Below are 27,593 nucleotides of genomic sequence, written 5' to 3' on the forward strand. Positions count from 1 at the left end.
GTCGTTAATAGTTGTTCGTTGTCGGAATATTATGGACAACCCGTTGCTCGAAAGACAGACACAAAGGTAACCATTGTACCGACGGGCTCATCAACTGTTGCATAAAACAAATTTAATTTCAAATTTTAAAACTATATTCAGCCATTACTTATAATATTGATCAGCCTGGAAATATAACCTCTTTTATAGTTAAGTTGTTGTTAACGGTATAGGTGCAACCATACACTAAGAATATACTAACGTCATATTTACTTGCCAGGGTCTGCGGTTAACAAATCTAATATTGATGCCATAAGTCAGTTAATTGAGACTCTCCCGTCTTAGCAAATGTATATAATAGATGTATTATGATATAAGATTAGCAATAATTCATAAGATTTACTTTTAAAATATAGGACGTAACCTGCTGAATAGATGTTTGAAATTAAAGCAGGAAACATAACTTTGTTTTGAAAGACCGCTAGGTGGCGCTAGAGATAACTTAGCGCGCGCTAGATCTATCTACCTCAATGTACACCAGTCTAGCTAAGTTTCCTTGAATGTCTCCTTTGAAGTATCCTGGCAATATCATTTCCATAATGAAATATTCTTTTTGAAATTTCTGTCAAGTGCGTACACTTAGACAGATTTATCCACTTAACCAGTCTAGAATTCAGGAATGAGATAGTAACGCTATTCTAAATTCAACTTAATAGAGGTAGACAAATCTATCCTTTTACACTTACATATCAATAACCTATCGGCATAAAACATTGGACTATAAGTTATAACTATTAATATTGGACATAACTATAGATAGATAAGATCTTGTCATTAAACGGTGACAGCAATTTATCCGTAACTAGAGATACGTTATTGAAAACGGCTGATAGCTGTAAGGTGATAGATAATAGCTGGTAACTGGTAAGTACTTAATGCCTAACTGCCTAGTGGCAGCATATAACCTAAAAATAATAAAATCATACTTACTTAATAGATCCTATTATTACTTTTTTATTAAAAGTGGCAAGCGTTGTTAATTATTATTTTAATATTTATTATTTATATATAAATAATAAATATTATATAGAGTCCAGAGGCAGAATGAGATACACGATTAACGATTTATGTCACCTGCCAAATTATACTATACGAGAACTGCATAAGAACTATATTGAAATAAAAGTCCAGTTGTAATACGAAATATATTAGGCAAAAGTACGTATTGTGATTAATGATTAATTACTTATCATCGTGAATTTGCAAGTGATTTTGAATTTTTTGTAAATAAAACTTTATTTTTATAAAAAAAAATTGTTTAAATAAATTTATGTTAAAAGAGTGAACTGGAAGAGTATTTATTGCATTATTTTAAAAATTTGCTTCTTTCGGGCGTGCCTAGACGGCACTGGTTTTTTTTATAGGTAATTTGACATGAATGGTTGTTGTTTGGAATGAATGATGATCAGAACGACACAATAAAAATATATTGGAATATAAATTAAGTTTTACAGGAAAATCTTATAATTTACCGCGAACTTTTACAGAAATGTGAAAATGTATACCCCATTTATTATTCTTGCATAAACAAATATAATTAGGGTATAAACTCCACTCATTAAGAAAAAAAAACATTTAAATCAAATAACTAGATACTTCGCAGGAAACTTTTTAATTCGTATCCGACTGAAGTAGATTTTTGCGTAAAAGTAAATTTAAAAAAAAAATGTAACTTTTACGCAAAAATCTAAAGTAAAACCGTTACAATTACACGCGTTTTAATCCTTTAAAAGTGTTTTATTTAAATGTGTAACACTCGCGTTAATCAAAGAAAATACTACCTTCAATAAATTCTTCATCTTTTTTGTCTCAAAGTGTTATGTAATGTACGAGTATGAAATTGTAGATAGAGGGTCACTATGGCGGAGTGCGGGTCATAGCGGAGGGTCGCGGCTCTCAGCTTTACATCGGAACCACCAAAAACTGCATCCTGCAGGGAGACGTGGAATTGGGCTTCTCACCCGCCGTGCTGGGTAAGTGATGTGGTCACGACCGCTTAGAGCACCCAGATTAAGAGTTGATACTGATGGAAGAAAGCAAATCTGTCAGGATCCCGGCATATGGAGTCCCTAGTCTCCCAGAGAGACTTTCTCATTTTATCGTAAAAAAAATCTATTAAGTTAAGAAGGACCCATTTCTCAATTTTTCTTGATTATTATTGTTATTTTTTTCATTTTTGAAGTTATACTTCTGAGATGAGAGTGAAATTTAAAGATGCGCGCGCATAACTGTAACACAAAAGTAACAGGGTGAAGTTGGTTCCTAAAATTTTCTGTCGTTTGCGAGATTCGTTATTTTTGTTTTGTTTCTTCGTCCATTATTAGGATAGGCAAAGGGTTCAAGCCCGTACAGCCGTATTCGTTATTTAATAATTAATTGTCAAAGCCATCGTTGCAACATTTTTACAATATTGTTCTTTCAACAAACGTTGAATAAGCACGAGGAATAAATAATTTTAAGGATTTTTGCTTTGTTAGGCCAAAAAAGTATAACTTCTTCGGCTATACATAAGTACACACGCACTTTTTTCCCGGTTCTGTACCCAAACGATAATCAATGGAAACCCTATTGGTAAGACTCGATGAGCGTCCTTCTATCTGTCCTTCAGCGGACTGTATCTTATAAACCTTTTACTGCTTTGCTAGTACAGTTGTAATTTATACAAAGTGTAAATACTAGTGCCGCCATTTTAAATAGCAAATTCTAAACGGCCCGCCATTTTAACGCACTTTCGTGGTTGGGTATTAACTTTACTGATTTGGTCAGATTCGCTTGAACTGGACATAGTTCTTTATTTAATATGTTCAGAGGGGTCACCAATTTAACGTATGGAGTGTGAATATAATAGTTTGGGTACAATACCTTTGTCAGAAAAACACCAACACTCTTTCACTATTTATAATACGCCATTTTAAGAAGGAGTACATAAAATATAAATTTTAAAGAACTTACACAAACACTGATACTATATGATACATTAATTACACGATACGATATAAGAATAATTTAGAAATTAATTAATAATATTATTAAAAGAAATTACAATAATGAGATGTGTGAGCTTATACTTTCAATGGAATAAATTGAATGACATTCATCTCCTCTTGTGTCAGTAACATCACTTGTCTTTATTTTTCTGTGTTTTTATAGGTATATAAATATGAAATAAAATATTTAAATACATGTTTGTGTAGTATAAACATATGATAAAATACATATACTAAAATAATGTGTGTTAGCCACAGTTATATCTTATACGACCGTATAGAACTTCGTATCCGACTCACACTTAGACGGTTTGTTTATCTAGGTCACGTGGACGAGGTATGGGCCTTAGCAGCTCATCCAAGTCTGCCTCAGTTCGTGTCGGCCGGCTGGGATAGTCTGCTGCAACTGTGGGACGGGCTCAGCCATTCCACCGTCTGGAGTAAAGATATCGAGGTAAGATTACTGTGACAATTCGGCCAATCCGAGACCTTACCATGTTTGTCACTGTTTAAGGGCATTTAGAATTAGAGGAGAGGCACTTATGACTCAATCAAGTGGATATCCCTGTTGCCCCAGTACGTGGTAAAAGAGTTAGCAAGTGTACAAAACTGTTGAGAAGTAATAAAATAATTTCAATTTGCGACACTATAAAATATCATCTAAGTGAATTTATTGTATATTATACAATCCAACTAAATCTTAACTTCAAACATATGCGCGTTTACTTAAATAATATTCTTAAATAGTTTGCGCGAGGTTATAATTTGTTTTTTATCGAGAAAATTTATTCTAAGAGTGTTTCAGTTCTAGTAATATTTTAAATAATATACAAAAGTACCACATAAAAAACCGCAATTTTTTTAAATAGTGGATTCTTAAATAATATTTGCAAGGATTACCAGAAGTATGGATTCAGTAAAATAAATGAACCAGTATACTTATTTACAATTCAAAAGTGCATTGTTTATGCCTATTTTATTTATAATAATTCTTGCGTACCTGAAATCTGATATGAGCTATGAACTTCGTGATCAGAAAAATATACCTCTCTTTGACAATGAAGTCACTTTTCAATTTACTCTTAAATCTGCCACTGCGCAATACTCCCACATGAGTAAATAAAGCGGTTATTTATTCATGTGACATTACTCTGGTTTCCCTTACCACTTACATAAATAAGTTGTGTTTTATCTGTACTAACTTTATCGCGACTGTATGGTTTCATGATGATTTAACGCGTTGTAAGACAGGAGCACTTACTATGAGGTATTGCTGGTTCCTGCTCCTGGTACCATAACAATTTTTCTATATGAAAATAAGGGACGACACGAGCAGGGCGTTCAGCTGATTGTAATTGATACGCCTTGCCCATTAAAATGCAGTGCCTCTCACGATTCTTGAAAATCCCAAAAATTCTGAGCGGCACTATAATCGCTCGTCTCCTTAAGACATAAGATGTTAAGTCTCAATTGCCCAGTAATTTCCACTAGTTACAGCGCCCTTCAGACCGAAACACAATATAGCTTACTGATTATTGCTTCACGGCAGAAAAGAGCGCCGTTGTGGTACGCATAATCTAGCCAGCATCGTATGCAAAGGAGACTTCTACTGTTAATGGTTGTTGTTTGTATTTAGGAGCGCGCCCAGTGCAGTGCGTGGTCATCAGACGGCAGCGTGATCGCGGTGGGGTGTTTGAGCGGCAAGTGGCTGGTGTTCAGTCCGGAGTCCCGGCAGCTGCTCGCTCAACACGTTGATGGGTTCGTACCTACAGTTTACTGAATACGCGACAAGGCGGCAGAGGGAGAGAAACAGCATGGGTTTTTACGAGATCTGCACAGATTTTACGATATCGGTTTTCAGATATTCATAGTTTTAGAGATTGTATATAGTATTAGGAATTTAAAAATACAGCAATAAGCAAGTGTTATTTAAAATGTATATATCGTTTTTTTTTTCATTAATAATTAATAAACTAAATTAAAATTTAATTAAAAATTTAACTAATAAATTATATAGTAATTTGTACTATAATGTAATATGTAATGTGTATAGTAGTTGTACTTAGTATTCTGACATAGATTTTGCTCCAACATCTTTAATTTCGGTATTAGAATAGTAAGATAATGTTGTCGATCCCACTGCCACAATCCCAGTAATGATTTTAATTTATTTTATAATGAGAAAATGCATAATCCATCTCTAGATATTTTATCACATGTGCGTCTCATAATGACACTTCTCCGAGTATTGACTAAAAATTAATATGTATTCATTATGTAGGTACATAACTTGTTGATAAATTACGCGAGTTTACTGGATACATCATGATAGTATGTATAGATTAACGGCGGTTTTATTTTTTTATAACCTATCTATCCTTAGTTTAACTTACGGATACATTGCTGTCACCGTTTAATGACAAAATCTTATCTATCCATAGGTAGTTATGTCCAATATATAGTCCAATGCTATCTGTCAATAGGTTATTGAAATGTAATTAAGCGTAAAAGGATAGATTTGTCTACCTCTAGTAAGTTAAACTAAGGATAGATAGGTTATCGAAAACGGCCATAATAAACTGTATACCGGTTGTTTTACCTTTCTTTTTAAGGATTTGCTTATTTTTTGAAATCATATTCTCTTTAAAAGTTTCTGTTATGAAAAATTCAACTTTAGATAAATACACTTTAATTTTTAAATTATTTGCATTTCTATAATTTTCAGTACCGAACCCATACAAACTATAGAATACTCACCCGATAACAAGTTAGTGGCGATCGGGTCCCGAGACAACTTCATCTATATCTACCAGGTGGATGACGAGTGCACGCGGTATTCCAGGCTGGGGAAATGTTTGGTGAGTTGTTATTTGAAAAACATTGAAGCTGATGAGGGATGTCCCTCAGTTCTATAGTCTCGTAATTGAATATTATTATTATAAGTAGGGGATAATCTGCACTAAAATCCTAGGATTCCTAGGATCCTCGTAATTCTATAAGAGTATTGTAATATTGTTTATCTACACCCAAGCTTTAAATACTCTATTAAAGATTCTAAAACAGTAAGCTTATTGCCAACATGAAAACACCCAATGTCCTAATAACCATTACATCATCCAAACGAGTGTTGTAATGTTGTACTATATATTATGGGTGTAGATTAAGTCTTGTATGCAACTGTTGATAATTAGGTATTAAAACACTCATGTTATACTATTATCACACTCGGCGAAGTTTTAATACCCCTTGATATACAACATTTGCATAAATAACTAACATTTACTAACAACGCGCGAGTTGATTGCAGAGTTCATGAATGCGATAGTGCTGTAACTTAATAATAATTGATGGCCATAATCATGAGTATTTAAACAATGCTTTAAGTTTACCATTTTAACCTAATAATAACACCTCAAATTAATATTCTGCCTTTCTTCAACACAAATAAAAAAAAAAATAAGACGGGGTCGTAACTTTAGTATTAAGTATTGTGCTCCAGTGCACAAGCGTATACACGGTAAGCGTTTCTATGGTCCTATGCTACCATGTCCCAGTGGACACGGGAAGTCAGCAACAAAAACACCAAGAACATTATTTTGTGAAAATTTTTTTATAGAAAAAAAAAATATTATTTTTGAAAGAAATCATAAGTTTATAAAGTGTCCACTATAGTCAAAATAATACAAAGAATTGAATTGCAGTATGTTTTTTGACGCGTCGAGTAAAATAGTCACAATTTCTCGTACAACTCTGAAAGAGTTACTCATTCACAGCACGAATCTATCATAAATCACGTTTTATGTTTACAATAACCAAGCTTGTTTATCTAGCAACCCGTAACATAAACCGCATAATGATACCTCGAGTATTATAAACACAAGTGGGTATCACGGTAAGCGTACGATAACTGACACGAAACACACATCACTACACTGCGTGCGTGCGAGGCGATGCATGCGGAGAGCGGGAGGAACGCTCGCGCTCAGGCGCGACTGTATTCAACTCGCGCGACATCTGTACATAATATGGGCATACGAGTGGCGTAGGCCATGTTATATACTTTATAAGTGTAATCATTTTCTAATCAATACTTTATGTCACGCATCACAGTGCACGGAAAAAAAACGTAGGAGGGTAATGAGAATACATTATAGTTAATTGTGGCTTGTATCCGTAGATAAATCCATTTTTTGCTTTACCTTCATAATATTTTTATTATATAGACCGCCTGGTTAAGTTACCCCACCCTAGCTTTACATTTAATACATGGTCTGACCATAAGATCTATTGTAAATAAAAATTGCATTATTTTTTTAAAGATATCGTAACAATATACTTACGACATCTAAATATTATAGTAACAATAGAAGGAGAAATTTCAATGTAAGCGATATATTTTACTACGCTTTATATTACCTATCTGTCTGTGTAAGTTACGTTTTTGAACGTGATTTGCACCTTCAAGACGTCCGATTTACTTTGCATCAATATTAATTTAGGCCCTGTAACCTAACCATAATAATCAGGGTAATATATATAGGCCGACTCACATACGACATGAGAAGGAATCGAGTATTTTAATAATCAGTATTTTGATGTTTTGAGACAAAAATAAAACAACAACTAAACAAACGCTTTTATAGCAAAATTAACTAAAAATTATATTATTGTGCTTTTTGCTGTGTCAAGATATTTGCCTTAAATATTAATTTTAAGATAATTTTTGTTGTAGTTTTTAACATAGTAAAAGTAAAAGTGGGTATTTATAGCCAGACCGTCATATCTATCTTCTTGGCTATCATTGATTTAATGCATGAATTCAATTTGAGTAATATACCAATGACCAAATGCATGTGCCTTTTTAGTAGAGTTATTTGGATGAGCGCATTTTGGTAGTGTGTGTATTTAGAACGTTGATACAACTCACATATAGTGTTCAAAATAGATCGTTTGCACATCACTATGGGATTGTTAGCAATTGGTACTTGACGCAAAATAACCAGAGTTTTTGCACCTAATTTAATTTTACCGCCTTACGGATAACTTCCTAAATCATACGGATAATTACGCGGGATTATTAATAATGGGAATTCTACTAGATACATTTTTTTTTATTAATTTCGGCAAAGAGAATTTAACTATCTACATACTTTTTAATAAATTAACTGCCTTTTTCACAAAAGCACTATTTAGCTATTTATATAATAGAATATTGAATCAAATAAATTATTGACAGGGCCACTCCAGCTTCATAACTCATGTGGACTGGTCACAGGACAGCCAGTACCTCAGGAGTAACTCCGGAGATTACGAACTTTTATATTGTAAGTAATTGGTTTTTATTTTACTTGCTTAAATAATTCTTACTTACTTTAAAACGTGACGTTAATATGTGACTGTGCCAAATTTACGGCAGTTTTAAATAACGTATCTCCAGTTACGGATATATTGCTATCACCGTTTAGTGACAAGATCTTATCTATCCATAGTTATGTCCAATATAATTATATTATTATTTATAGTCCAATGCTATCTGTCGATAGGTTTTTGAAATGTAAGCGTAAAAGGATAGATTTGTCTACCTCTAGTAAGTTAGACTAAGTATAGATTGAAACGGCCGTTAGTTCATTGACTGACTAATATTATATTCAATCCGTTTCCAACTAAGCAGATTTAAAATGATAGTTGTCTCATTTACAGAGGCCCTCGCTTTATATTTACGTTTGGACATTTTGTACACTTTTATTCCTTTTTTAGGTCAAAACCTGAGATAGTACTGACAAACTAAGCATGCGCGAAAGATGACGCGAAATGTATGTGAGCAAACATGTTAAAACCTGATTAATTTCTCTCACTTATACAGGTATTTGAACTACAGAGTCTCAAGTATTAAAGAGGTTAACATCGAAAAAGTCTTAGAATTCAAATCTCATTTAACCAGGTTCCAATAAGTCCCAATAACAGATAATTTAATGAAAAAGAACCGGGACCTCATTTCAACTCTCAATAATAGAGGTTTCTCACTTATCCAGGTTTAACTGTAATATTTTACGAAGTTCTTACTTATATGACCGAGAGTTAATTATAACATTCGCAGGGAACGCCACCACGTGCCGCCAGGTTCCGTCGGCGTCGGCCATGAGGGACGTGCAGTGGGCCTCCAACAACTGTCCCATCACGTTCACGACGGTGGGCGTGTGGCCCGAGAGCGCTGACGGCACCGACATCAACTCCTGCGCCAGGTATCTACCGGCCACCGCCAAACATTTTAACTGAATCGGTCTTGAGTCCACTGCTGGCCGCAACCACTTTTTTATAATCATACCCCCTTTTTCATAATAGTCTGCTAACTTAAAGCATTGCTAATTCTCACTCTGTCTTCTTCTATTGACCTAAGTCAGAATGAGAAATAACACTCTTTAGCAGCTGTTTTAAGTTAGCGGACCATTATGGATAAGGGGGTACATGTTTATCACGCGTCAAGCTATCCTGAAATATGCATAACGTCAGTTAGCCATCTCCATTAAGATCGCCAATTTAAAAAACCAGCCATTAGTTACATTTTTACCCCACAGACATAGTGACCCTTTCGGATCTTTTGTAATCTTTAACCTAATCGGGAGATGCTGTAATTTCCCTAAATCAGTATTTTTTATGAACCTATTCGTATCGTTGCGCCACATACCGTAATGAATTCCGGCAGGAAGTCATACCCTAAAGATGAGCGCTTCCTCCTTTTACTATGGAGTTCACTGCATTCCCTTTTGATGTGACATGGTGTTTCATCATTTCGCGACTGGGTCTACAGATCCAACTATGTCTTGGCTATAATTTATATCTGGCCTGTTCAAAGAGGGCAAATTTGTCCCCTCCCAGTTATATTATTGTTTCTTTTTGGGACAGTTCGGCACGAACCACGAATGGTTCTTTTGTGAGTATCCAGATGGAACGAAATCTTTGAATGTGATTTCCACCACCAACAAAACGCCCTATTTACTTGAGAATTAGCACGCAAGGAGCGATTACAATATCATATTTTCCTAACTTTAGGATCACTAGGAATGAAAACATTGACATATAAACTTTTCATGCTGTTTTAAAACTAAATTGCTTATATATTTTTTTTAATTAAATGGCACGCTTTATACGTACTTCCAATTATCCCCAGATAAAGTTATAATTAATAACAGTAGTAGCAACATGGCAAATAAAAATAACGGTCATAAATTGTTGTTTTCAGATCTCACGATAGCCGGTTGGTGGCCACCGGCGATGACTTTGGCAAGGTCAAACTGTTCGCGTACCCGGTCACGCAACCAAAGGTATACAATCAAAATATTTTAATTAAATGTGATACGATTTAATAGTTACACCGTTTATGGGATTATGCTTAATAATAATAATAATATTGACACACATTTATACAAATTATCTTGCCCCAAATTAGGCATAGCCTGAGCTATGAGTTGCAAGATAACGATATTTTTAATACTATATACTTACTTAAACATACATAAATACATATTATAAACATCCATGACTCGGAAACAATCATCCATATTATACATATGTTTGCACCTACCGGGACCTCTAGCTTAAGAGGTAGGGTCACTCGGCTATATAGCTTATTGCTACTGATATTATAATTATTAGGATATCATCCCCACCATCTGGATGTCTGGCGTTCCTCCACAGTGCGGTTTTTTTTCACGAAGGATTTTTTTTCCACGTACAAACTGGAATGTGCTTCCTTGCTAGTGTTTCAGGTCGATACGACCTTCAACAAAAGCGCGTACACCTTTCTATAAGGCCGGCGACGTTTTTGTGGTTCCTCAGGTGTTGCAGGAGAATGTCACTTAACATCAGATGGACCTGAATGATCGCTTGTCTTCCTCTTCCATAAAAGTGTTGATTTAAAAGAGTGGCAAAAGTTACTTTTGCAGTTATTAAAAGCTCAACCTTTTTCGAAGTGGTATTAAAAATTAGAAATTATAATTAACTTTTGACATTCAGAACTGTCATTTCTTTGATCTAGGTCACTGGCCTGTAAATATAACTGTGTAATAAATACCACTGGACAGGCTGTTCCATATGTTTGGCAGCAAATTTTTTGTGCCTATTTGAAACGCCACTCGCGAGCGTCTGGTATATAGTAGAGGTCAGTGATCTAGGTAAATGAAAAAAAAATATTTTTGATTTAAGCTTAACACTGCTTCTTTGTTTTTCCACTTAGTACAACAATCTTATTATTTCATTGCGGATAGAAATTTTAGCTACGGACCAATTTACCTGTGCAATAGTTGTTGAAGAAAAAATGAAGAACTTGAGAGAATGACGATAATTGTATGCTATCGTGTGTTGATGTGTGGCGTGTGTTACAGTCGCTGTGCCACCAGTACGGCGGTCACTCGTCCCACGTGACGCGCGTGCGCTTCCTGGCTGACGACACACGGCTGTTGTCCGCGGGCGGCAACGACACCGCGCTCATGCAGTGGCTTCTGGACTAGGCAAGCGAGTGGCTCCTGGACTAGGCAAGCGAGTGGCTCCTGGACTAGGCAAGCGAGTGGCTCCTGGACTAGGCAAGCGAGTGGCTCCTGGACTAGGCAAGCGAGTGGCTCCTAGACTAGCTATCTTGTGGCTTCTTTACAAGCCAAACGAATGGCTCCTGGACTAGCCATGCGAATAGCTCCTTACCTAGCTGATCAAACCACCCTTTACACAAAATGTACATTATGTGCTTGAAATATCGCTCTGTAATGCAATCAGTCATAGCATTCGTAAGTTTATCGATCAATGATCATAGAATACAAATAGAACATAAAATTATATTTTATTGTCTAAACATTACACCTACTTAATATTTTATTGGTGCAATAACTATCCTAGATGGAGCCACGGCTCACCTTAATTGTATTTACACTGAATTTCTCTGATCTGTTTCTGTAGTTAATGGACTCTTGCTTAAACATATACACTTAGAATAATAAAAACCCGCCTTAACTTATACTATATATATATATATATATATGCATAGCGCATCCAATATACTTGATGCATTATAATATTTATATAAAAGTAGCCGACCGACAGACCATGTTCTGTACATAATAAAAAAAAAGCTGTTTTTATTTAGTTATCAAATGCCTTCGTGAAAAACTCAAGCAATGAAGGGAGTAACAAAAAAAACAAAAACGTAGGTACGACAAACAGCTGATATTTATATATTTTTATGATTTAATTAACTGAACAACATTGATGTACAAATAATTACCTGTGTAAGTTTGCCTTCACAACCCTAGTAGAATGTAATATTACCTACATATTATTTCCTTCTAATGGATCTAACAACAAGAATATTTGTTTTGTACTAAATTTGTTGGTGAATACAACTCGACAATTTTCATCAATCACAGATAATTTTATATAACAACAGAAGAGCAAACGTAAGGGACCATGTTTATAAGTCATTTAATTTCCTCTTTTTAAGGTATAAGTAAATAATTTATTCGTTTGTTGCCTGTATCACAAGTCCATTTTAAGTTTGCAGACATGATAAGATATAATTTAAAAAAATATTATCAAGTTTATTTTGATATAATAATCATTCATATACATTATAGTAAGATATTTTATATTGTCTATAATAACCGAGGCAAGATTTTACATCAAGATTTTTGGCACAAATACACGTTGATGCACAGATACAGCTTGGTGAACTGTGTTTAGTACAAAGTACATTTTATTTTAGATATTAATATATTATTATGTTCACTGCGGTTGTGATACCAATGAGTGGCTTTACGAAATCCGTCGGTTTCATTTTATAAGTAATATTTTTATTTTAAGTTTAGCAACACTATTTTATAGTATTTTATCACGTGCAACTCTGCGAATATTGTCAATTATTGTGAATTAAGCTTTTTAAATATAGTTTTTGTAGATTTTAAGTTTTTTATTAAGTTTCATTGCAAATATTTTAATGCTGTCTTTAGGCTTTTTATTTTTAAGTCGTAATATCAACGTTTATAATAAGAGTATAATTATGGTAAGATTTGTTAGTTTTGTATTTATAAGCTAGTCACGATTAGGTCATTTCATTTTAATAACATTTTAACTCTCATTTCCTAGATTAAGAATTAAGTGTTTCTGTAAATACAATAATATATGATGGCTCTGTCTGTCTTTACAATGTGCCTCTAATAAAATATGATAATTTAATTATTGTTTTATTTTCTGTTTCGTTTTAAGAAGTTTTCCCTAAAAATAATTCCAAAGAAAACTTCAAGCCTACAACAACGATCCCAAGAATTTAGAGGGATAGCTAAAGCAGCATTAGATCCAGGGACAAAGTTAAACATCATGAAAGAATTAAATAAAACACTTTTAAAGGATTAAAACGCGTGTTATTGTAACTGTGTTTTTACATTAGATATTGGCGTAAAAGTTACATTTTTATTTTTATTTTAGTTAACCCGACCTTTCCAGTTCTCGATTTCAGGGGGACTGCAGATGAAATTGGGTTAACTAAAATAAAAATAAAAAGTTAATTTTTACGCAAAAATCTAATGTAAAAACACAGTTACTAATTACACGCGTTTTAATCCTTTAAAAGTGTAACACTCGCGTAACAATGTAAAACAACAGTCACAAAGAAATACTCAAGCGCTTCAAATATTAATAGTGTATGCACCCCACGTGTTTCTAATAGCGGAAAAATATCTATTGTAGCTCTTATTCAAAACACTGACGATTGGGACGTGACCAAAAGTCTTGAACGCTATTTGAAAATGCAGAATAAAATCGTCACCGTTATCTGACAATTATGTGGAGGAAATCCCTTAAACTTTTGACGATTCGAAATTTTTGAATTGAAACTTTGTGAAATTCCAATTTCTGAATGGCACACTTTACTGCATATAATTAACTTGCCTTACTTCAATATTTTTTTTTCCTAATCTGATCGGGGGCTCTAGACGTTCGGCCTGAGTATATAGATACTCAGGTATGTTGCGAGTACTTCACAAAGTGCAAGTTTGTCCCTCTTATATGTTATTCTGACGCACTGGAATAAATCCCAAAATCCTCCTCTACTATAATAGTTTATTTATGATATGACTTATGGACAATTATGATACGCTAATGACAATAATTGATTAGTTGACTTTCTCAAATTTCGTTACACGAAAGCGGAATACTATTATATGATGATTGATTATATTATGAAAATAGTAGAAGTGCTGTATAGAAATAAAAAACTGTAAAATATGAAATAAAACCTTCTTTGAAAGCCATTAAGCTCGTGTTACATTACTTCGTATAAGAAACAGTTTTTTTTTTTAAATATCTCATTTCGTCAAAACGGAACTATTGAGCGCGAGGTTGCCAGATAAGTCATCTAGTAATCAAATATAGCTGTGAAGTGATTATCATGTAGCCGTTAATTCATCGAGACTATGACAATCTGCTAATTTACTTGGACATTGTGAAACAGCCCCTAATAATCATCCAAACAATATTCTTTTCAAGGAAACACAATACAATAAAACGCGTATGTTGAGAACAAAACGATGTATTACATCATAAAACAGATATTTTTAATACTAATTATCAATGTTTCCTCAACCAAAAATCATCACAATAATTATAAGGTATTTACATTCATAATATTCGTTTCATTCGTGGGTAGCTTAACCTAGACCACCAAGTAGAATATTGTCACACAGGTGACTTTGATATATAATATTAAAATGTGACAATTCTCTCATTTTTAAATTTACTGTAATTGTAACTTAGCAGGAAAATTGTTGGTTTGTACAACGTGTAGTTACAACCAAAGAATGTCATCAGTCAATAATCATATCGGAAGTTCCTCTAATGTTGCAAGGGCGATAAGGCGCGGAGGCAGTATCCCCTATGAACACGCCTAACTGCCGTTCCCAATATTCAGTCTATCTCCGCTTGTAGCCTACTTGAGATAAAAATCTTAACTATCGTCGACTTTTCTGTCCTAATAAACATACCGACGTTAACTCACCTTATACGCTGTACGAACACCGTACACGATGTCTGTCAATGGGAGGACGTATAGCATACCAGCGATAGAAGTTTTTATGGAAATTGCAATTCACGCGTCCCTATAAAAGGCGATAAGAATGACTATCGGGTATATTGGGACAGATCCAGATTATTGACGGCTAAATACTGACAGTAGAAGGTGGTAAGTTGTCTCTATCTGTAGATAGTGTATTGGGAACAGCCGTAAATGGAGTTTACCTGCATTTTTTCTAAATAAAATTTAGTAATAAAAATAAAATTTAAAACAATAAAAATAATCAATATTTCAATTGGTATCTGTATCGTAGTTACTGGAATTAGGTTCATGTTATTAGAAACGTCAGTTATATTATAAATAATTATATATATTATAATAAATGAGGAACTGCTTGGCTCAAACAATATCCTAACCTAACCTAACTGGTAGTCCTAATCTATATGATATTTGAGAAAAACATAATATTAAGACTAGAGGGCAATTGATACTTCAACCATTTTTTAATCAAAATAAATACACTATCTGGTAATTAACACTAGTGTTAATAAATTGTATTGGGATCTGTAAACATTGTCTATTTAATAGAATTTACATAATCAACGTAACTTAGGACAAACGTATAAATAGTGTCAAAAAAATTGCATTTGCAACTACCCTCATAATGAAATTTCTTCTAGTGTATCTGTACTAGTCGCTGGGGTAGATAACGAGGTGCGCTACTTTAACACTCTCAGGCCATCTGTTCTATCGAAGTAAAAGAAAAAATAGGCAAAATAGCGTTAATACAACACACAAAGTACAATAAAATCATATAATTTGATTTGACTACACACTATATTAACTGTTCTACACTGTTGGCCGACAGCTCCAACAACCTCCACGCAGCTTTGGGGTTCAACTCCTGAGGATCCCTACAGAGGACCCATACATAGTTAACCCTCATCACCTTGTCCGGGTCTCCCTCTATCACCTTATTCTTGCCGTCTCTCACGCACATGATCTGCTGGGACTGGAATGTGATCACCAACACGGGCCCCTGGTCCATCATTTTCCCCATAACGAGTTCAATATTCTCTATATCTAATATTTTTGAATCGAGCTGATATCCCAACTGTTTGCACTGTTTGATCGGTGTCGCCAATAGGTTGAACACTCCCTCGTAACACCAGTCTTTCAAAATGTCCAAGTCTCCACGAACCATTGCTTCCAAAATGTTCGGTATAATATCATTTGCGCAATCTTCTAGAAACTTCTGTGCAGTAAAGTTGGGATCAATTTTACAAATTTCCGTCAGCGTTTTAGATAGTTCGGTTTTTTCAAACATGTTTCCAAAGAGGCTGCTCATTTTTTCCGTGACAAAACGTGTACCTTTTACAAGAGGATTATTAGACTCCTCATATTTTATTTTCCAATCAAGCACCTGCATGGGGACAAAGAAATATAACTTAATGAAGGGAAATACTATGTTTGATATAAGTAAGGCTATAGGTCAGATTCTAAAATCACTTCATTATGAAAACAAAATTCATTTCGGACTTGCAAAACACGAGAAGAGTGCGGTGAGATATTTTAGGGACTAATCCAGTACCGTCGTTTTGTGTTTCATAATTTCAAGTTCTAATTGATCCTATAAATAATTTCAACTGACTATTTAAAACATTCTTCTATGCAATTTACGTATTGTTTACAAATGGCTGGAGAATTACGCAAAGTATGAAAGAAGCTGCAAAAAGATAAAAAATATTAACACCTGCATAAAAGATTAAATTAAAGACAAGAGAGAATTATAGTCCACAGTAAACAAGTTAAATTGTAAATAAAATATATTAATTTTCAAGAAAGTAACAACTCTACGCAAGGTATAAAAAAGTATGGCCAATCAAAAAGAAAAATTCTGGTGAAGCATTAATAAACATATCTGCTTGGCTTGCCAGATATCTTGAAAGAATGAGGAAAAAAATATTACAAGATACCAGGCCTGTTGTGTTTTAGGATGAACCATGTATTCACCGTAATATACAACATACAAAAAGTTGTTGGTGGAGTGAAAAAGAGCCAGGAGTTCTCTCTCGTACGTGATTCCGAGAGTGAATTCATTAACAATGTTGTTAATGTTTAAGTAAAAGTCAAAATCTTTAGATTATCATGATGAAATGAATTCTCCAAACTTTTTTAAACGGATGACTGAGAAGATGATACGACGCTAATCAGAAAGGTATCTTGTTGTAATAGATAAAGCTCCATAGCATTTCACAGCTAAAACAAGAAATGTACCCCCCACTGTTGGATCAGAACTATGCAATAAATAATTATACATAATTTAACTTAATATTTATTTTCTTTATACCAAAATGTCTACCATTAAGTAGTATTCAAGAAGTCCATTTGAAATTCAGTTCAGGGGTGATTAAGGTTTTACGCGTCGCAAAGACTTTCCAATCATCATCTTAATTGTAAATAAAAGGCATGTGAGTATTTTCTTACACCCACAAAAAAAAATCCGGTGTTGTGCGTAATAAACTTCAAATAATTACTTAAAGCGCCGCTCCTGTGGGATTTCTTTTGTGCCTCTCCGGAGACATTCCCGAAACTTGAAGATTGCACAAGTCATTTCTGTTAGCTAAGTTATCTTGTCGTGAGTTTCATATTAACATACTTGCCTTATTAACATACTGGTTGTTGTTCTTGAAGTCCTCCCATTGCTGGTAGAACTTGGAGTCCTTGTGTAGTTCCACTCCCACTGTCTCCGTGTCCGGAGCAAATGTACGTTCATCATCCGCTACCTACAAGACACAATCACATACTAAGCTATACAGCTGCATAACAATAGAGATTAAGATTATATTATAGACGATGAAGGACAACCGTCAACCCTTAGCAAGCGGTGAGTCACTGCGCGCCTTTAGGTACGAAAACATACCGACAGGTGCGCGGATTCCTGGCCCAAGGGTGTCATAAGAGGCGACTTAGGGCTTTTTAGAAGCGGGAGAGTCACGCTGCCGTCTTATGACGTCAGCACCCTCGGGCCAGACTCGTCCAGGTTAATGACACTCGCACAGAATACCGGCGGGAAATAGCGGCCTAGTGCCCGCTATATTTCGCATAGGTTAGGGTCAAGGACCGGCGGCGTATGGTCTGTCCCAATTGGTTGAGTCGCCAACGCGGATCCCAGATGTGGATAGCCACATGCCGTCCTTATTAGATCTTCTGCTGAATACACATCGCGAAAGTTACCAGGTCTCTGTCGACACCCCTCTCGAAACATCCGACCATTGCCTAGTAAGGAGTGTGTAGTGTCTATCCGAATCCGCCTATGCGAATAATACAATTTTATTAATTTGAATCGTAAATCCTGCACAACACAGAAGCAGCATACCTTATGAATGGCACGATAAGACTAGAGTAAATAAGGTTTTTAACGTTTATCAAGCACGGGTCTGAGAACTTTTATTATTATTATTTATAATAGACTAAGCAACTTTCGCTGATGCGTCTATATCTTTTGCCATATCTATACAAATGTTTGTCCAGTCTATTCTTAAGCTGATTTTGATTCATCCAATATGATGGACGATGGAGATGAACAGAATTTGATTTAACCACATCCTTGGGCAATCTATTCCATATATGAACAACTCTGTTGGTCAGGAAGTGTTTTAATGGATGTGATGATGCTAATTGATATTCTAACTTCATATCATGTCCCCTTAGTCTAGGATTGCTCTTTCTTTGAAACATGCTCTCAAAGTTTGGGATATTATAATAAATATTTAGTATTTTGTATGTTTCAATTAGATCGCCTCTTTCTCGCCTGCTTTTGAGGGTGCTGAGTCCAAGCTTTGTAAGTCTTTGTTCATATGTAAGATTTTTCAGTTCCCTAGGCAACTTAGTGGCTCGCCTCTGTACCCTTTCCAACAATTCTATATCGTTAACAAAATATGGATTCCAGACCTGAAATGAATAGTCCAGTAATGGTCTGATATGTTTTATAGATTTTTAAAACTGTTTTCTTGGTGATGTTGAAGAATGCTTTTCTAATTAGGTACAGGATTGAGTTGGCTTTGTTCCCAGTAGCCACAATGTGTGCTTCCCATTTGAGACCATTGCTAATGATCACTCCTAGGTATTTTTGTGTATCTACCGCTTTTAGTTGCTTATTGTCTAACCAATATGAAACTCGGGGACTATTTTTTCCAATATGTAGAACAGTGGTTTTGTTGACATTCAGAGAAATTAACCATTCCTTTGTCCAGTATTCAATAGCTTTTAAATTTTGTTGTGCTTCACCCTGTTGATGTATATAGGGTTTCCAAAGAACTTGGTGTCATCCGCGAATAATGAGAATGGGACACTTATAACATTTTGAAAGTCAGTTAAGAATAATGTGAATAATATTGGTCCCAGTACGGAGCCTTGTGGTACACCGCTGCGAACAGGACGACTACTTGACATTTCATTCCCAACCCTCACGCGAAATTTTCGATCATTTAGGAAGTCACTAATCCAGACTAGCAGTTTACCACGTATGCCAAGGTGTTCTAATTTATGAAGTAGCCGACTAATTGGAACTCTATCAAACGCTTTCTCGTAATCTAGATAGATTATATCAGTTGGTTGATGTTTGTCCCAATTTAATATCCACTGTCTAAGACAGCTGAGAAGGTTAGTGACAGTTGATCGCTTATGTGTAAACCAATCACATAAATCTCCAAACCAATCAATCTCGAATAATTATGTTTTCTCTTGTTATGAATTCTCTTAAGCTGTCAACTATGATTTTCTCCATAGCTTTACACAATAAAATTTATTGAATTACTTTGCGGAAATCCATAATTATACAAATGATATAAGTTTCCGCCAATATTTGTTTTTAAAACAATTCGACACGTGTTTCGCCTCTACACGAGGCATCCTCAGGACGTGTTGTCTCGCCAAAATCTGGCACGAGACTGAATCAAATGAGCCGGAAGCCGCTCTTTTATACCCTCGTCCCATGAAATGACGCGCTGTGATTGGTCGGCTGTTGTGACGTATTACCCCCGGAAGAGACACGTAACAAAGGTGATGGGACTAAATTTGTTTGTTCATTCAACAATGTAAACATGTTATTTTTGTGTTTTATTATTTCTAATATCTATTTATATTTACACAATATGCTCGTCAAGATGATTGGTCTGTAGTTATTAGCATTTAACTTATTGCCTTTTTTGAATATAGGCGTAACCACTGCTTCTTTCCAGTCTGTTGTGAGTCTTCCCGTTGCAAAAGACAGATTCATTATTAAGGTTACTTGGTTAATGATGGCGCTGCATTGTTGGAGCGAAATAGCAGGAATATTATCCGGACCACTAGCTGTCGATTCATCGAAAGTTTTTATAGCCTTTAGAACTTTCTCTGGTGTAAATACAATGTTTTCTAATGATGTCTGTTCTCCTGTAATATTGTACTGTGTCTCTCTATGTTCACATCTGGTAAAATCCCAGGTGACTCACACACATATGCGATTTCAAATTGATCAGCAAATATTTCAGCTACCTCTACTGACTTTGTTGTGATTTCGTATGTTTTTGGATTAATAAGAGCTGGCGGAGCAACTATTGCTGATGTTTGTTTTCTGACATATGCATAAAAAGCTTTTTCTCCGCTATCAGCAATGTTGGGTTCAAAATAAATTGCTTTCATGCCGCAGAAGAAATGTACGAAGATCATTTGGATTTAATTTTTTTTTACGAAAATAAGAGACGAGACGAGCAGGAGGTTCAGCTGATGGATATTCATACGCCCTACCCATTACAATGTACCGCTCAGGATTCTTGAAAAACCCAAAAATTCTGAGCGGCACTACAATTGCTCTGGTCATCTTGAGACATAAGATGTTAAGTCTCATTTGCCCAATAATTACACTAGCTACGGCGCCCTTCAGACCGAAACACAGTACTGTTTACACATTACTACATCACGGCAGAATAGGCGCCGTTGTGGTACCCATAATCTAGCCGGCTTCCTCTACAAAGGAGCCTCCCACTGGTAAACAAACTAGTAAAAAAAAAAACTGTGTCAAATTTATCTTATTGTCTACTATTCGGCCCAGTTACTTAAGCGTGGTAACTCACACAATAGCAGTTTACAGTCACATACATACCTCGACTCGTTTCCGTAATGCACCAGGCGATGTATACACTCGACCTTCCAATCCTCTCGGCGACATTTCGTTTTTAACAACAGCTGTGGCCTGCACACACAATATACCTGGTATTAATTGATGTCATACGGCTCACTATTTAACTTAAAATAGACACATTTTTTTACTCAAATAATAACTTTATTGGCGTGGAATAGCAGGACAAACTAGCTTGATGGTTGAGAATGTATGAACGATGCGGGACTCGAACCCGTGAACACTCGAGATCCGACAGAGTGCTCTTACCAACTGAGCCAACCGTTCGAGTACGTATGGATCGTAAATCTTGGTATGTCTTGTTCAACTCTCAGGTTGTGCCTCCATCTACAGGACCTACTTTACAGTTGATAACCTGCTTTTAACGCCAATAATTACATATTAGGAAAATGACTTGAGATGTCGCTCTTTCAAATCAAACAATTTATTATTTCTTTAAAGTGGTATTCATCACTTTCTGGTATTAATTCTACAAATTAAATTTGTAATCAAAATTTATGAACTATTCGGGACTCGAACCCGCGAACTCGGGTTCCGTCCGAGCGCTCATACCATTTTAGCGAACCGTTCGAGTGACGCATGGATCGTAAATTATGGTATGTCTTTTTACACTCTCAGGTTGTGGCTCAATCTATCATCTATCTCGACATGGTTTTTAATTGTATCTTAAGGTACTTCCAAATTTTTTTTGTGTCCCAATATATTTGACAATTTTGCTTGATGCTATCAATTTGGTCACTTTTGGTGTAACAACGCTGCTGTACAGATGTAATAACAATTTTTTTAAGACAGTAAGGGACGAGACGAGCACGATGTTCAGCTAATGGTTATTGATATATCCCCTCAGGATTCTTGAAAAAAAACCAAAAACTCTGACCTTGAGACATAAGATGTTGTCTCATTTACCCAGTAATTTAACTAGCTGAAATTTAAGACAATACCCGTCTTTCAACAAAAGCCCCCTTTTTTTTAATGAAAATAAGGTGTGAGACGAGCAGGACGTTAGACACGGCCTGCCTATTACAACACAACATTATTTGTAAACCCAAAAATTCCGAGTGGCACTACGACTGCTCTCATCACCTTGAGATATAAAGATGTCAAGTCTCATTTGCCCAGTAATTTCACTACCTACAGCACCCTTCACACCAAAACAGAAGCATGCTTATACATTACTATTTCACGGCAGAAATAGGCGCCGTCGTGGTACCCATAATCTAGCCGGCATCCAGTGCAAAGGAACCTCCTACTAGTTTGATAGACTTTTCTAAAGATTTTTGAATAAATTTTTAACTCTTTAATAAATTATAAGGTAAAGAGAACATTGATAATTATTACTTGTGATATTGTTCTAAAAGCTGAAGTTTGTCCAAGTTTCTGACTTCTATCAGCTATGGTCTCCGCTGCATCCTTTGCTGTTTTTGATATATCTTCTGTCAATTTCCCTGAAATTTTTACATTGCAAGACATACAGTACAATATTATTGTGACTTTTATGAAAATAAGGATCGAGGCGAGCAGGACATTCAGTTGATATGTCCTGCCCATTACAAAACAGTGCCGCTTGAGATTCTTGAAAATAACAAAAATTCTGAGCGGCAATACAATTGCGCTCGTGACCTTGAGACATAAGTTGTTAAGTCGCAGTAATTTCACTAGCTACGGCGCCCTTCAGACCGAAACATAATAATGCTTACACATTACTGCTTTCCGACTAAAATAGGCGCGGTTGTGGTACCCATAATCTAGCCGGTCCAAAGGAGCCATATAAAGTTAATTATAAAAAAGTAATCCAATGAAAATAGGTTTTGGTGTCCCCCAAGGATTCCCATATTTTTTCATTATATATATAAATGATATTTGAACTAAAAGTATGTAGTTCCGATGCCATTTGTTATGCCGATGATACCACTATTCTATTTTAGGGAAAAAACTGGCCTACATTACATTCAGTGGAACAGAGAATGAGGATAATTGCAAATTGGCTACAAAATAATGCTCTGACTTTAAATGTCACTTAAACTGCTTTTTCTGATTTTGATTGATTGTATAATTAAAACTACCTACAGTAGAAACTCAATTAGTTGGACTAATTCTTTTCGTTAAGCATTTGGATAATTTAATGAATGATGAAAAGCAGGTTTTGTGCATATTATGTAGTATGTAATGTTATGTGTTTATTTAACACTACAAATACATATTAACGAATTATTAAGAGATATATTTTCAACATATGTTGTAGGCACTTATTTATGTACATATACATATTTTCTTTGGATTACATTACATAATTGTGATTTGGTGTAACTCATACACCACATTTTTTCTTCATTGCTGTTATATATTTTCAGCTGTAGTAAACTCACAGTACCACTCTCTGTTTGTTTTTCAATGCACTTGAGAGCTGTTTCCTGTGTATGAAGTGCTTCATCATGACATGGTCCTGCATCATTTCACAATATCATTGGATGAGGTAATGCCAGTTCCAACACATTTAATTTCAAATTGTAGGTATGTAACTGGTTGTGGTAGGTAGTCCGAATAATTGCAATCCATACAACTGAGGGCCTATTATTCTGGGATATTCGAGATTTCACTGTATATAAAATACATTGCGAGTTGACATTGAAGAAATAGTATCTTAAAATAACAGCTAAGAGTCCTATAAGCTGGTCTATACTTTAAAGAATGAACACACTTAATCATCTTTAAATCCATTATTCTACAGAAAAAATATTCTGGTGATAAATCAAACTTAACAGAACATTATGGGTGATGGCTTGGCAAGAACTCATTCCCAACCATACCATACAAAAACATTTTGGATGAAGCCTATCATACAATATGTAGGCTTTAACAGTCTCACTGACTAACAAGGTGGTCTAGCGAAACAGGGACAGTAAAACTGTATACTACTTCAGACATCAAGAAATAAGTAATAATCTTGCTTACCTGCCTTTTTGGCAATTTCAGTTTTACCAGCTTCCTCCAACACATGGCCCACCTTCCCTTTTATACCTTCCAATGTATCTTTCAATACTTCAGAACTTTTACTAGCTTCTGTCTCAACAGCATGGAATTTTTTTCGAGCAGCCTGCAATGCTTCTGAATTTTCCAATTTTTGTGCTTCTTCTCTGAATTTTTTTATGTTTTCTTTCATCTCTTTATTTTTTGATATATCTTCTTTTATATTCTCTATGATTGAGGAAAAGAATCCCTTTCTTGCAGAGTAGTAGCGACATTCTTGGGCAGTATGCTGAATGGGTAGATACATTATTATGAAATTAGTAATTATTATTAGTCACCAATGGGTAAAGTTTAAATAATATATTTACCTGATCCGATTTTAATGGTGATATAGAAGATTTTATATTCACTGGCAAAAAACTTTTCCAACGGGCCGGACTGTTGAATATTAGGCGACAGGAGTGCTGTAAAATAATATTTCCGATAAAACTTAACCTCTGAGTTACGAAAACATCTGATGTAATTCTGAATTTACCATATTTACTCAATATTTAGTAAGCCGTTAGCAACTGCACTAGATATTATTCTTAACCGAAATATATATTTGAAAATACTTTATTTCAGTAACTTTTAATACGAAATTCATTTAATTTTCATCTCCGGAACCAAAGTCCTAACTTCTAAGTTCTAACCCTGAATTTTGACATATATGTTAAAAAAATTAAGAATTATGAAGTTGTCAAGTTGAGGAATAATTGTAGCAATATTACCACAGAGTAGGCATGGATACTTGGTTTTAAAAATAGGCAATGACGTTCTATATACATATGGACATATCATTTGCAGTCTGATAGCGGAACGGCAAAAGTGTGCATAAAGACAATGTAAGCACACTTTTCTCCTTAGTCGTATCTCAACTGTGTGTCAATCACCAAGTCTGTGTCTGGTATAAAAAGTGCTCAAATAATACGTTAACGACGCAAAAAAATATATCAGTTTTTACCGGTAACTTTATTTTAGTTATGTTAAATTGGTTTGCAAAAAGCGTAAATTATTGAGTAAAACGAATAGTTTTCATTAAATATGGTACAATTGCTGACAACTATTCACATCCCTTTCTGAAACACTCAGAAATTAAAACTACATAGTCGCTGTTTTTTACGGCCCAGAGAACAATGATTAACAATATTATATTTTGTGTTCAAAAAGTCATTACCGGCGAATGTAAATGGCTTACAAGAATGCGAACAATTACAATCTAGTGAAATTTACACGGTATAACAGACGTACCATTTGATACTTGTTTTACACCGCAAATCTGTAAAAGCTAATCTTTTTCAGCTTTCCCGTACACACGTGATATCGAAAGAAGATTGGCGCCAGATCGTAGTAAAAGAGAGATGTGAAGAATTTTACAAACCAAATAAGTCAAGTGACATTTGCTCGAATTAATACCTCGGGCCTGCTTTATATTTCACTAATAGAGGATTTATGCAATTAAAAATTATGTATAATAACGATAAAACATTAAAAATATTGAAACCTCTTTCGAATGTCGATATATTTAGTCAAATTGATGCACAGAAAAAAGTCAAATTGATGCACAGTCAAAAGTCCAATTTAGCAACATTTATAATTTGACAAGGGCTGTCATACAAAGATATTATGTTGATCTCCGCTTACAGTATCTATGCCAAAAAGAAACCTTGCAAAAGATGTCTAAGTCTGAAAGATAAGTTTTTACCAAATTATTTTTTTGTTACTTAACGTATTAATTGCAAGTGACAGACAGTCTAAATAGCGGTCGGACAGATGATCTGTTGATGTTGCCAGTTGATGTACATATAATCTTTACAATGATAATATCTATCTTATGACATCAGTATAACATGTCAAACAAGTATAGTATATTATGGACAAAGTATATTATGTTACCTATATTTAAAAAAAATTTTTACCTTTCATATTTCTATTACCTACCAGAGTTAAAGATCCAACATTTAAAATTTAAGCTATCTCCCCTTTTTTTACAAGATTTTAGCCCTCTTCTATTTTTTATGTTAATTTTTATCGACTGCACGTTTCATACTATCGAGTGAATCACTTTCTTCATAGAGAAATTTGCACTTGTACAGTGTTTTTATAATAAAACATTTTTTTTAAAGTAATGTCACAATTTTATTTAAAGTAATTCTCCTGATGAGATCTTTACAATATATAGTACTTAGTAGGTACGTATCCCAACTTATTCATCTCGTGTAAAAAAAAGCTTTTCAAAATTACTAGAAACATTAAAAACTTGCTCATATTGTATAACTCAGCAAAAATAATGTTAAGATCTTTAAATTCTTGCAAATACCTACTATATTTACTCTTTGCATTCTATATTCTATTTCTGTCTATAAAATAATTATTCTATAAAGTTTGTGGTCTCTAATTTGTATTTTAATTCCTGTCACACAAAATTTTACACAAAATATTTTTGTCTTGTAAGTCCTTAGGTATCCTTTTTTGAGGTGTTTTAATTTTCGTTCTGCTTACAAAATGACTACAAATTTTTTGTTATCTATCAGTAATTATATTATGAATAAAAAATCTTCAAATCAGTTTGTTGATCTGATTTAGGAGTGACACTTCCGGTGTGAATGCAGCAATGTTCGAGAAACATATGAAAGTGTACAATTTCATTAATTTTCTGTCGTCATTTTTAGCCACGGATTCGTGTGCGCGTTGTTAAATTGAAGATTATTAGGTTTTTATTCTTTACAACGGCTTAGAAGAGTAGTGTGCATCCATTCCTTTATTATATCGTGGAATCAGGACTGAACAGTCGCTTCAACGCGGGGGAAGGTCCGTACATAGAGAATATCGAATATCTGTTTTCCATATTTACTTGATATAGATAGTTTATAGGAGGTGAGCACCACGTTTTTGCCAGCTGGTGCGGCTCTTAAAATTAGATGTAATAGTATGAAATATTCGTTTTTAAATAGTTTTAAAAGTGCGAGTCTGCTTTGTGAATTATTTATTGGTTTGTGGCAGGTTGGTGAATCCGACTTGTGTTTTTCTGGTGCGAGAAACACCGAAGGATCGACAATTTATCCCATCAGTGAGCTCTCGTCCAGTGGGGCGCTACCCTTTTATATGACTTTAGCAAGATATACAGGTATGTTGATAGAAAATATATCTTTAATTATATACCATCATTTAGATTTCTTACAGGTTAACTTACCATCTTTGCTTTGGTCGCGCGTAGTATATCAATACGTATCACAATATTTAAGTATTGTTTATTTGAAATTACAAGATATTTGATCATTAAGCTTATTTAATTTCAATTATAAGCACATAATGATTCTCAGAATGTTTA

General features: G+C 34.6%; 3 protein-coding genes across 9 annotated transcripts in view; 2 read left to right on the forward strand and 1 right to left on the reverse strand.

Annotated features, from left to right (window-relative positions):
- LOC126966697 (echinoderm microtubule-associated protein-like 2) overlaps window positions 1-13,244 on the forward strand; it is a 108,933-nt gene extending 95,689 nt beyond the window's left edge. For all 4 annotated transcript variants that reach the window (XM_050810895.1, XM_050810894.1, XM_050810896.1 and 1 more), the window contains 8 exons: window positions 1,886-2,012; window positions 3,350-3,480; window positions 4,663-4,784; window positions 5,752-5,884; window positions 8,263-8,350; window positions 9,124-9,268; window positions 10,267-10,348; window positions 11,408-13,244. In XM_050810895.1, the coding sequence (XP_050666852.1) occupies window positions 1,886-2,012; window positions 3,350-3,480; window positions 4,663-4,784; window positions 5,752-5,884; window positions 8,263-8,350; window positions 9,124-9,268; window positions 10,267-10,348; window positions 11,408-11,533 (954 nt within the window). In that variant the 3' untranslated portion in view covers window positions 11,534-13,244. The remainder of the gene's footprint in view (window positions 1-1,885; window positions 2,013-3,349; window positions 3,481-4,662; window positions 4,785-5,751; window positions 5,885-8,262; window positions 8,351-9,123; window positions 9,269-10,266; window positions 10,349-11,407) is intronic.
- Window positions 13,245-14,579: 1,335 nt separating this feature from the next.
- On the reverse strand, window positions 14,580-24,934 carry LOC126966723 (mitochondrial import inner membrane translocase subunit TIM44). The gene is made up of 7 exons (XM_050810988.1): window positions 24,759-24,934; window positions 24,592-24,687; window positions 24,209-24,512; window positions 22,595-22,701; window positions 21,221-21,310; window positions 17,739-17,861; window positions 14,580-16,498 (listed from the first exon to the last, which is right to left on the reverse strand). Exons 1-7 carry the CDS (start codon window positions 24,759-24,761, stop codon window positions 15,911-15,913), a joined length of 1,311 nt encoding a protein of 436 aa, XP_050666945.1. The 5' UTR covers window positions 24,762-24,934; the 3' UTR covers window positions 14,580-15,910.
- A 1,697-nt stretch (window positions 24,935-26,631) lies between these two features.
- Window positions 26,632-27,593, forward strand: part of LOC126966716 (eukaryotic translation initiation factor 5) — a 53,044-nt gene continuing 52,082 nt past the window's right edge. Inside the window, exons 1-2 of one of the 4 annotated variants that reach the window (XM_050810931.1) lie at window positions 26,632-26,712; window positions 27,266-27,389. The gene's annotated coding sequence lies outside the window, so the exon portion shown is untranslated. Of the gene's footprint in view, window positions 26,713-26,799; window positions 27,186-27,265; window positions 27,390-27,593 lie in introns of those variants that run through there. The other 3 variants (XM_050810927.1, XM_050810928.1, XM_050810930.1) reach the window with 3 other exon arrangements.

Source organism: Leptidea sinapis, chromosome 11 (assembly GCF_905404315.1).
Source record: "Leptidea sinapis chromosome 11, ilLepSina1.1, whole genome shotgun sequence".
NCBI classification, from domain to species: Eukaryota; Metazoa; Arthropoda; class Insecta; order Lepidoptera; family Pieridae; genus Leptidea; species Leptidea sinapis.